This window comes from Lepisma saccharinum, chromosome 13, assembly GCF_977018435.1.
Source record: "Lepisma saccharinum chromosome 13, izLepSacc3.1, whole genome shotgun sequence".
Lineage (NCBI taxonomy): Eukaryota > Metazoa > Arthropoda > Insecta > Zygentoma > Lepismatidae > Lepisma > Lepisma saccharinum.
Genome location: NC_139241.1, coordinates 7,917,532 through 7,930,336, shown reverse-complemented (window position 1 = coordinate 7,930,336; position 12,805 = coordinate 7,917,532). Strand labels below are relative to the sequence as shown.

The following is a 12,805-nucleotide window of genomic DNA, read 5'->3' as shown; positions in this document are numbered from 1 at the left end:
ATGTAGACTTACTGGGGGATGATGTGAATACAATTAAGAATAATGCTAAAATATTTTTCAAAACTGCTAAAGAGATAGGTTTGGAAGTTAACAAAGAGAAAACTAAATATATGCTTACAGGCCGAAACCAAGTGTTAGGTAATAATCAAAATCTAATTATTGATAACAACTCGTTTGAACCAGTTTCCAAATTCAAATACTTAGGAGTAATATTAACAAATGAAAATTATATTAAAGAGGAAATAAAAAGTAGGCTTAATTCAGGAAATGCATGTTACTTCTCTCTTCATAAACTTTTGTCTTCTCGTTTAATATCTAAGAAACTGAAAGTTAAAATATACAAAACAGTAATTTTGCCTGTAGTATTATATGCATGTGAAACTTGGTCCCTTACATTGAAAGAGGAACATAAATTGAGAGTATTTGAAAATAAGATCCTTAGGAAAATATTTGGACCTAAAAGGGATGAGGAGACAGGTGAGTGGAGAAGGTTACATAATTTAGAACTACATAATTTGTATTCATGTCCAGATATTATTAGAATAATTAAATCAAGAAGACTTAGGTGGGCAGGCCATGTGGCACGAATGGGAGAGGAACGAGGAGTTTACAGGATTCTTGTTGGGAAACCTGATGGTAAGAGACCTGTAGGAAGGCCAAGACGAAGATGGAGGGACAACGTTGAGATGGACCTAAGGGAAATCGGTAGGGATGGAAAAGAGTATATAGAACTTGCTCAAAATAGGGAAACATGGAAGGCCTGTGTTGCTGCAGCCATGAACCTTCGGGTTTAAGAAGGCTAGAGAGTTAGTTAGTTATAATTTATAGTCATGGAATTATAATATAATTGTGTAAGAAGAGAATTCAACTGTGTTTGTACTAGAATTGAAATTGAGAAGGTTATTTTGAATTTTATCCCATCTATGTTTTTTGACATTGACCTCCGACTGCAAGCCTCACTTCCACCTTATCAGGTGGGAGATCATCAAACCAATTATGAGGTGACACGTGGTCAGCACCACGAACCCCCCAGTCATTGTTGTAGGTTTCTGTGACTGGATTACACTACTCATTCGTAGCTCCCCAATTTCCTCATGATGGTGGGTGGCCACCAGTCCCATACACAGGCCAAATTCTTCTCCCAGGAGACTCAAACCTGCGTGCATCCTGTAGCTGGAACCCAAAGCATGACATCGTAGACCGCATGACCACGATGCGGGACTTTTCATGTCACTAGTGAAAAGAAAAACTTGCTTGGCATAGAACTTATTTTATTCGGTAAAAGAAACTAAGGAAGGACTAAAATTAAATGGTGTGACTCAGTTGTTAGCATATGCAGATGATGTAGACTTACTGGGTGATGATGTGAATACAATTAAGAATAATGCTAAAATATTTTTTCAAAACTGCTAAAGAGATAGGTTTGGAGGTTAACAAAGAGAAAACTAAATATATACTTACAGGCCGAAACCAAGTGTTAGGTAATAATCAAAATCTAATTATTGATAACAACTCGTTTGAACCAGTTTCCAAATTCAAATACTTAGGAGTAATATTAACAAATGAAAATTATATTAAAGAGGAAATAAAAAGTAGGCTTAATTCAGGAAATGCATGTTACTTCTCTCTTCATAAACTTTTGTCTTCTCGTTTAATATCTAAGAAACTAAAAGTTAAAATATACAAATCAGTAATTTTGCCTGTAGTATTATATGGATGTGAAACTTGGTCCCTTACAATGAAAGAGGAACATAAATTGAGAGTATTTGAAAATAAGATCCTTAGGAAAATCTTTGGACCTAAAAGGGATGAGGAGACAGGTGAGTGGAGAAGGTTACATAATTTACAACTACATAATTTGTATTCATGTCCAGATATTATTAGAATAATTAAATCAAGAAGACTTAGGTGGGCAGGCCATGTGGCACGAATGGGAGAGGAAAGAGGAGTGTACAGGATTCTTGTTGGGAAACCTGATGGTAAGAGACCTGTAGGAAGGCCAAGACGAAGATGGAGGGACAACGTTGAGATGGACCTAAGGGAAATTGGTAGGGATGGAAAAGAGTATATAGAACTTGCTCAAGATAGGGAAAGATGGAAGGCCTGTGTTGCTGCAGCCATGAACCTTCGGATTTAAGAAGGCTAGAGAGTTAGTTAGTGGTGGTTATGATGTGACTTACTTTTTAAAGTAGCATATGTGTGTGCAAGGGGGTTTGGATAAGTTTCCGGCCTCGGAAAGAAATAATGGCGTCAGTGGCAAACAAATATCATGGGGAAAAGATAATAGTGTGAGAAGGCTAGATCAGGGGGATAAGGTGGATGGTCAATGAGTTCATGAAGTTTCTGCATTGTGATGCCTGCCTTATGGCAAAGATCATTGTCTTGGAGGAAGAGGATGCCTTTTGACAGTTTCCCCTGCCACTTTACCTTCAAAGCTGAATGTAATTTATCCAAGATGACCCACACAATGTTCAGCATTCAAGGTGGTGCAATTTTCCAGATATACGTTGAATAGTATTCTCACAATCGCAAAATATCACACCCATTACTTTTCCTGCAAATTTCTGTAGGCGACACTTTTTGGGCCATGGTGATCCACCATGGATTGATATTTTGTTTCAGGATCATACATGCAATGGAGTTTCATCCACTGATACTATCATTCAATAACACTGGCTGCACTATGTGAGAAACAGTCCAACAGTGCCTTAGTGCTGTCCCTTCTTTTCCGCTTGTGATCTACTGTCAAGTGTTTGGGCACCCACTTGTCAGAAAGTTTTCCATTTGCAATTCTTCATGTACGATATAATGCACCCACTCTAAACTGATGCCTAGGGTGTCTGCTATACACTGCAGTTGAATCTTCCTGTCTGCAAGTATCAGGTCATGGATACTATCAACAATTTCCTCAGTTGTTAATGTTCTGGGTCTTCCTGGCCTTTCCTCATCATCTTCGAGAAGAGGTACGTGATGACAGCTCTCTTCTCCAATTTGGAAAACTGCACACTCTGCATTGACATGGTCACTTTAAACTTGTAACGCAAAAGTATTACTAGCAGTGTCTGTCTCAAATTTTGCACAACATGTTCTGAAACATTGACTCACAACATACTAAAATGATTTTCATCTAATAATTTTTCTTGTACGAGGGCTGCTAGAAAAGTTTCTGCAATCAATATGAAAAAAAGACATGTGAAATTCTGGAAATGGCTTTATTGTTTTTCAAAGTATTCACCCTTAAGATCGATACACTTTTGCGTATGCTCAAACCAATTTTGAGAGCATTTTTTCCACTCTGAAGGTGATACCTCAGAAACCGCTGTTCGGAATGCGTCAACAGCTGCTTCAGGCGACACAAATCGCTCACCACGCATCTTATTTTTCATGTGTGGGAACAAAAAGAAGTCATTAGGTGATAAATCAGGTGAGTACAGAGAATGAGTCATTAATTCAACATTTTTACTGGACAAAAAATCAACAGTTTGGTGTGCTGGGTGTGAACTGGCGTTGTCGTGGTGAAGAATAATGTGACGATTTGGGTTTATTTTACGCAATTCATTGATTACCTCTGGCAAACAATTTGTTTTATACCACTCAGTATTTACAGTCCTTCAATCTTCTAAAGCTATTGTTGCCACATGTCCGGTATAATCGAAGAAACAAGCAATCATTTGCTTGGCAGCACTCCTCGAACGATAAACTTTTCTTGGTTTCTGCTCACTTTGAAACACCCATACAGTGGATTGCTGTTTAGTTTCGGGTTCGTATGAATAGATCCAAGTTTCGTTCCCTGTAATGATGGAGTACACGAAATTTGACTTGCCTCTGCTGAATTTTTTGAGCATTTCTTTACACCAATTTACACGAGCCTGTTTTTGAGCTTCGGTCAAGTTGTGTGGGATCCAACATCTTGAAAGTTTCCATATGTTCAGGTGACCATGCAAAATCATGTGTATTGCTTTCATGTCAATGTTCAAGGATGCCTGAATCTTATGGTATGTCACATGCTGATCTCTCTCAATCATTTCACACACAGCATCAACTTTACTGGCAACAACAGACATGGATGGACAACCTTCATGAAATTCATCACTGAGAAATGTGCAACCACGCTGGAATTTGGAAAACCAATTGTACACAGTCCTATTGGATGGTGCATCATCCCCAAAAGCCAAATGAAGTCGCTCGATGCATTGTTTCGGTGTTAAACTACTTTTGAAATCATAAAAATCATTGCCCGAATGTGTTCACGAGAAATTTCCATTTCTCACACGAAACTACTACTTCAAACTGCTGTGAAAAATAAACGAATAGGTTTAAACAAACAATCAAAGATAATTTAAACATAAAAAAAGGTCTATTCTTCCGATTTTTATAACAGTTGAACACTAGCGCCACTGTTGATGGTAGTTTGCAGAAACTTTTCCAGCAGCCCTCGTATGTACATACACATTGCTTGCATTGTAGAATTATTTCTCTTATAGTCTAAACTAAACTAATGGAAAAGATAAATACGAACAAAGATGAGAAATCTGTAGAAAAGAAATGTGTTTGCATTATATTCCACAAGGGATTCTCACATAAAATTGCCAAATTTTTTTAGATTTAATTTCAAAATTGTTTTTAGATCACCAAGAAGTTTCGAATGTACATTTAATGAATACAAAATTAGAAAATATCTACCAGATGTGGATATCACAGTAATATATGATATAAGTTGTTAATGTTCAAAGGATTATGTAGGACAAACAGCAAGGAAAATGGCAATAAGATGGCACGAACACGATTTGGACATTATAGATCTAAACCCAAGAACAGATTTGTCAGCTCACATCATTGAAGAGAAGCATTCGATTAAAAAGAGAAGGTTTTAAAAAGAGTGACTGGAAACATAGATTTGAATGTCTGGGAAGCTTCGTTCATTGCATCATTGCAGAAGAACACTGGAATAAATGAAATAATGAAAATGGTAACATAGACCCACTATGGAGTTTTCTTTTCACAAGTGGAGTAAGCCACCATCTTTAAAATTTAATGTAACTGAAAACATCAGGAAAAACTGTGAAAGCAATGATGATTTTTAAATTGCCTGATGATATTTGGGATTCATAATTTTTAAATAAAAAATAATGTGATCAAAATTATTATCTAAAATAAAAATTAAGCAGACTGCTTGTTTTTTACAGTTAGGTTGCTATGTTACAACAATGTAACATTGACAACATCCATTGTATAACTGATTCTTTTTTGTTTAAAACATTTTAACCATTGTTATAACTGTATCTTTAATCAAACTAGAAATAAATGTCTGATGAAGGGAGTGTGTGTTCTCCTGAAACGTCACAACAAAAACTGTTTTTTTTATGCTTGTAAAAACCGGAGACTACAAGAGAAATAAATTTTTTTCATCTATTCCGGAACTTCCCCTGACAGGCTGGAAACTTATCAAAACCTCCTTGTATGTTCACGTTCAGATACATAACGAACACCTCATACAACAAACATTCTGCATAACAATTTAGCATTCTGCTTGGGCCAGAAAGTGTCCCACATATGAACCTGATCCCGCATTATGAACCTCACACAAATATTGTCACATAAGATTAACTATCAGCAGGTATGAAAGATACTGTACTTTATGCACAAGCAAGCAACTAGGCTACAATTTTTTATAAGTGCACTAAAAGAAAGATTGACCAAAGTGTTGAAAGCCAAAATAGCAATGAACGAGACACACTGTACATACATACATACTGTAGTAAACATATTTCTTATAACTGTATTGTCTGTCTGTAGGCACTGGCCTTCACGAGCTGATATGCCATGGGTTGTTATAATAATATAGGGTGTCCACATGAAACCTCCCTGATTTCAAATTACAATTGTGAGAAAACTATTAGACATTTAGCCTTGCGGTTTGTAAGGCAGAAACGGCAAGAGCCAAAACTCATGTAAAGCAACTCAAAACGTTTAGTTTTTTTTAGGTGCTGAGTAATTAGCAACGGAGAGCGTAGTGCATGGTTTGGTATGCAGAAACGAAATCGTCAATTTCAGTCCAAAGACATTTCAGATGTGCATTTGAATGGGAGCCACCTGACGTAAAGACAATTAAGGCTTGATATGACAAGTTCCTAGCCACTGAGAGTATTGTCCGACAGTCAGGTTTGGGCAGAAAATGCTCATCTGATGGAACGGTAAAGGTGATCAGGGAGTCCTACGAGAGAAGCCTGTGGTCCCTGGTCATAACCCCTCTGGATTTCTTCTTGTGGTGTTATATAAAAGACATGGTCTACAATTCACTTGTTTTTGACCATCGTGATCTCAGCAGCAGATTTGAGAATGCCATCAATTCAATCATCCCTGACATGCTAGTCCGCACATGAGTCGAGATCGAGTATCGGCTAGACATTGTGAGGGTTACAAAAGGAGCCCATATAGAAGTGCACTAAATTATTATTATTAAAAACGAACAACTTTAAGCTGCTTTACATGATGCACCAAACTGCAAGTCGAATAATTTCCTCACAATTGTAAGTTGAAATCAGGGAGGTTTCATGTGGACACCCTGCATTATTGTTATTGTACATACTATTTTTTCTGTAAATTATGTATTAGTAAACTCCTAGCTTTAAAACATTGGTGGTCTTTTTTTAATTTTTTTTATGATGTTTTGTCATTTTGGAGCAGGTTCAGGAACAGATTAAAATAATTTCCACAGTAACTTATGGTAAACAGCATCCCTTACGACAGATAACAAACAATTTGCATAATGAATTTCATCCTGGAGTGAATTGCATTTATTATGCAAGACATCACTGTATATTGCTTCTTTCAAAATATTTCTTATTGTGGCTGTCCATTCTCTTCAAGGGCACCAAGTACGGAGAACAAAGAGACCGATCCTAGTAAGTTTACCATCAGAGAAGTCAATGGTTCCCATTCTTCGACTCTGGAGTCCCAGTTCCCTGAAGGTGCACCAGAAGAAGCAGAGTTCATGCAAGCGTTTTGCTACATGTCGACACCAGATGATCTACACCTACCGTTCCGTCCAAACTACTTGCCCTTCGCAGCCTACGTGGAGGAGGAGGTGGCAGCCCAACAGCCGGGAATTGGTCCTATCGTGTGCGTCCATCCAAATATGGGTCTTGGACGAGGTAAGTCAGCTTGTTGTCACCTAACCTTGGAGTCAGTTTCGTTGATGGAAGGTTGCAGCAATTTGTAACATGTTCCTTTTTTACAGCAAATTTGTCTGCGACTGCATTAACAGGGTTTCCCCACTGAGCTGAAACAGTTGGGGGAATTGGAAACACGCCTTCCGACACTGATACTGATTCTGATGCATCAACATCGGTATTGATCAGCCCTAATTCTATTAATTTATTTCGAACAAACAGGTACATGCCTAATTACAATGTTCACAAAACATTGTGTAAACAAGAAATTAATACATAGACCATATAAAATCATATGACATTTCAAACTACAATGTACTTATAAACGTGAATGCTTTCATACTTTGCTTAAAGTAATACAGTTTAAAGTTACATTTGAATCTAAATATTTCAGAGGTAATCAGCGTATATACATGTAAATAGTAGCAATGTAATAGAGATATTGAATAATAAATTGCACACAGAGGAAGCATAGGGCAGAGAAATTGAAACATTATTTTGTAACAAATAAGGTAAAAATATGGACAATATGTAATTCAGGATGAGATTGTCATTATACATGGCAATAGTCTAACATAGCAATCTTCATTGTGTCCTGGTTGAATACAGAGTACAATGACTTTCAAATCTGAATAGATCAATACTATATTATAGAGATTGAGTTGAACAACTTGCACATTCTCCTCAGGGGTTCGTTTCATTTCTGCCATGTTGGTTCTTCCGTGCGAGATTTCAAAGAGGTTATTTCTGAATCTTAACATAGCGTTTGGAACATAAAAGTTTAGTTGTGAGAGTAGAGCTGGAGAATCTATTTTTCCGTTGACATGTTTGGATAGGAAAGTCAATTGATGTATTTGTCTTCTTTCCTTGAGCAACGGAACACTCAACATTTCACGCAATGTGTTCCCCGAGGTGAACTTCGGATATTTTTAATGTAGTTTAAATAACAGATACCTGAGATATTTATTTTGAAGTTTATTTTCTCAATTTCTATCTTGGCTAGAGGGTCGCAAAGTACCGAAGCATATTTGAGTTTCGATCTAACGAACATTTTGTACAGCAGTAAGAAAGTTTTCTCTCTTTCTGATTTGGCTGCCCATTCTCATTATGAATCCTAGATTTTAATGTGTGATTGAAAGCTTAATGATATGTCAAAACTGACTCCAAGATCGGTAAAGCTATTCTTTCTTAGAATTTCAACAACCGAGATGTTACGTGAGTGTTGTATGGGACACCTGTTACGTGTGTCATTTCTTAAGATTCTTAAGATTAAGACTAACTTTATTATTTTCGCACCAATTAAGTAATTTATCAAGTTCTTCTTGCAATTTGTTACAATTACCGCTGTTCATGATTTTTAAAAATATTTTTTATATTTTTGCATTGTTTCTTAAGTCCATTTTTCTAATTTTATGCATATTAGTCATACTTTCATCTCAAAAAATTCAACAATGTAAAAAAATTTACGTTTATTTTGGCTGAAGTGTACAATCACCACCACCACATAAAATAATCAGCGCCAAGGGTAGACAAAACCAGGGGTGTGGGGGATCCATCCCTCCAAGGCCAGTGGTGCGTCCCCCCAAATCATATCGTTCATGCCCTCAAACTGTATTGTAATATTCACAAAGTATTTAATTATGACAGCGTATCTACCGAAAGTAACTTTTTCCTTAGCGTTACTGAACACTAAACTTGATCTACCCCTCCTCCCTAAACAGGGGTGTCCATCACTCAAGACCGCCCCAAAAATCATTCATCATAATCCCTCCAAAATGGGTTGGGATGAATGTCTATTTGAATGAAATACCATGTTAAACTGTCCCTATTTTTTAATTGTTCGATTTCCAAAAAATTTAAAGCTAGCCCATTCATTGCTTAAATGTAGTAAATTAAATTGGATAAATATGCTTATAAATAGTGTTTGTCAGTGGGTTTATAAAACTCACAATTTGAGTATTTGAAAACAATTTATTACACAACTTAAAATAGAGATAGAAAATTCAACCATGGCAAACCAAATCTCATGCTCCAGCTGTATGACCGATTCAATTATTGTTTCACGAGACATTACAGAACCCTTCTTGGGGTAAATATAATTACACTGATTAACAAATTCAAACTTTTTTTTGCTCCTTTGAACGAAAATAGGTGATTATTTATAATTTGACCCCGCTGAATACAAATCTGAAAGTAAAAATGCTGTATCACCTATCGTTTTCCCTGGATTTTCATTTTTTGTTTTTAATAAAAATTTAATTCCTTTTGTAATAATACATCGAAATTTGAAATTATTTTTGTTTGTTTGCTCATGAAATAAGATTTAAATATTGAAGTGAATAACTATGAAATATAAAAAAAATTAAAAATATATATATAGGACCGATTTTGACTGTTCAATGAAGAAATTTCATGCAAAAAGAAAAAAGGAAAAAAGAAACACATTTTTACTCCCATTTTCAAAATTTCTTTCTTGAACTCTGCTGTTTGTAACTGCCACCAGAAACCTCTTCCTTGAGGTTCCAACAGTAGTCTGCTAACATGTTCTGTACCGATTTTCCTGCATATCGTTTCTTCATGACAGAAATATCCTGGTGAAATCTCTCGCCACATTCGTCACTAACTGCACCCAAGTTAGGGCGGAAAAAGTCCAAATGCAAATGTAAAAAGTGAATTTTGAAGGACATATTGCACCCCATGCTCTGATAATACTTCAACAAGTTCTTAACAAGTTCCTTGTAGTTGTCAACTTTCACATTTCCAAGAAAATTACAGCACACTTGTCTGAAAGCTAACCATGCGCATTTATCTTTTTCTGTTAGCTATTCCACAAAGTTGTCATCATGAATGATCTCACGGATTTGCGGCCCAATAAATATGCCTTCTTTTAACTTACTATCACTGAGTTTAGGAAATGTTTTTCTCAAGAATCCAAAACCCTCACCATGTTTATCCAAAGCCTTAACAAAATTTTTCATCAGCCCTAACTTTATATGCAACGGTGGTAACAAAATCTTGTCTTTCTCGAGTAGAGGGTGATTCCTAATACTCTTCTCTCCAGGAATTAAGTTTTTTCGTATGGGCCAATCCACAGTGTTGTAACGTTTCTCTTTTGCCCGGCTGTCCCATTCGCAAAGAAAGCAACAAAATGTTGTAAACCCAGACTGCATGCCTAACAGTATACCAATCATTTTGAGGTCTCCGCATATCTGCCAACCATATTTTTCATAATTTATCACTTTTAATATTGTATCCATATTTTCATATGTTTCCTTCACGGTGGAAGAATAGGCAAGGGGTCCTGATGGGTATACAAGGTGATTCTAAAGGTATAGTACAAACGAAAACCACAGATACCTCCCATGAAATAGAGACGAAAGTTCCCCTTCCACTTTGCCGAGAGATGCCTCCGTGAGGAGCTAGACAACGCCGAAAACGTGTGAAAATGAACTTCGCACCTCTGTACAGCCAGTACCAGTGAAGATAGAAAGGCGGAACAAACGAAGTCAAAAGGAACACCAAAGTCGCCCATCCAAAAAACACTAGGCGGCAGCTGCGCAACACATGCGCATGGGGTTCCACAAAGGAAATAGGAGTGTCCCACAAGACAAGTGAAGGGAAAGGGTAGCGATCGACAACGGTAGGAACAAAAGAAGCTATGAAGCATGAAGTAACAATTGCACAGCGGGAAACAAACACCATGACTGAAGCAGTGCAGTCGAGAAAAGTAGTGCGGGGTTGCAGAACCACGGGAAGACGACGTAGGATGTAAAAACACACCGAGAATGCAAGCAAAGTGGTCCGTGACACTCGACAGGCAACAGACGCGTACATGGTTCGGGGCAGAAATGGCAGCGCTGGCGGTACAGCGCAAGGGAGTCCCCAAAACACAGTGGGGAGACACCGCAGCAAGAACAAAGCAGGGTGCAACAAAAGAGAAAGAGGACCGGACGGGGCATGGTACCTGCCAAGGAGACAACAAATGCGGGACGAGGGATTCCCCGTAGCAGCACCGAGGGGATGTCACACAGAGGTCGTGCGCCAGCAGGACAAACACAGCAACTACGGGCACAGGAGGTTATTGCTAATGAAAGGTGCACGTACAGATAGGACCACGTACCCCGTACTGACGTTGTAACAAACGTCGTGATGGGACCCAATCAGCCTCTTAGAAATGAAGCCAGAGGCACATCGCTGGGTGGGAGCGGGCGAAAGGCTGCTGGAGTGTCGTACGGACCCCACCACTCCGTACGGTGGACGACACTAATGGACGAGGTCGGAATGTTTCCATCCCGATCACCAGGTCCACCGTTCCCAGACCTGACGCGGCTGCTTGCTTCCGAGCGCAACCCCAGCCGAACAACTCGAGTCCCTCCTCGGCCGCAGCCTTCCGCTCCGAAACCAAGCATGGCCTCACACTGCCGCGTGGGTGTGAGACCGGGCCGAGCAAGGCTGGACAGATAAACTGCTTGGGACAATCATGTAATGAAGCTACGTGGGGGTATGAACGTCTGTTCAACTGCTGGTTTACCCCACATTGGTGGACACAAACACCACAGGATCGTACGTAGTGCTCCCCGTCGGCTCGAGCAAGACGGACGAAGTACGTGTTGTGGGTGAATGGGGCAAGAATGAAGGACGCCTCATTGGTTCCACGATGACAAGGCCCCAGAGTACATGGCCCCACCTGACGGCAGTGGTCAGGTAGTGAAGAGCACAGGCACGGGTGGCTCAGGAACGTCAGCTGATTGTACTACAGCGCCGTGCGGACGTGTGGGCTGATTGGAAGTGCAGCATCAGGGAGCGTGTCAGTGAAAGCCGGTGCGGTGGTGGTGTGCTTGACGTACGACAATTGAGTACGTTGTTTCGAAGCCGTTGTGACCAGTGTGTGTGTGTGCCACCTGTGCACTGCAGTACAGTATTCCATAATTGGCACTATCCTCACCGTACCATGGAACGCTACACATTTGTAGAACTGAGGGACATGCATTTTGTCTACGGCCTTGCAGATGGCAATGGCCGAGCAGCTGCACGCCTTTATCGCGGACGGTATCCGGAGAGGCGACAACCCGACAGCAGGTTGTTTTCGAACGTGCACCGTACCCTTGGTGAATCGGGTGTGTTACGTGCAGGCCATCATGTCTGTCACCCAAGACATGTGCGCACCGCGGCGGTCGAGGAGGACGTACTTGCTCGCGTAGACGACACACCGTCCACTAGCACCTGTAGCATTGCACGTGCAGTGGGAATATCACAGTCGACAGTGTGGCATGTCCTTCATGATGATCTGCTGTATCCCTATCATCTACAGCGAATCCACGCGTTGCAGGCTGGGGATTACCCACGACATGTGGAATTCTCTCAACGACTGTTGCAGTTTTGTATCGACGATCCCCGTTTTTTGCACCATGTGCTTTTCACGGACGAGGCAACATTCACCCGTGAGGGCATCTTCAATTGCCGAAACAGCCATGTGTGGGATTATGAAAATCCACATGCAGCAGTCGAGGTGCACCATCAGACCCAGTTTGCAGTGAATATCTGGGCAGGTATCATCGATGAACAGATTATCGGTCCATACCTGCTGCCACCACGTTTAAATGGCCGCCTCTATCACACCTTTCTTGCATCAG

At 39.5% G+C, this 12,805-nt stretch overlaps 1 protein-coding gene across 2 annotated transcripts in view; it reads left to right on the top strand.

The window, feature by feature from the left end:
• Positions 1-12,805, top strand: part of LOC145996867 (uncharacterized) — a 135,030-nt gene that overhangs the window by 71,269 nt on the left and 50,956 nt on the right. For both annotated transcript variants that reach the window (XM_083133413.1, XM_083133412.1), the window contains exon 6: positions 6,871-7,154. In XM_083133413.1, coding sequence (XP_082989539.1) covers positions 6,871-7,154 — 284 coding nt within the window. The remainder of the gene's footprint in view (positions 1-6,870; positions 7,155-12,805) is intronic.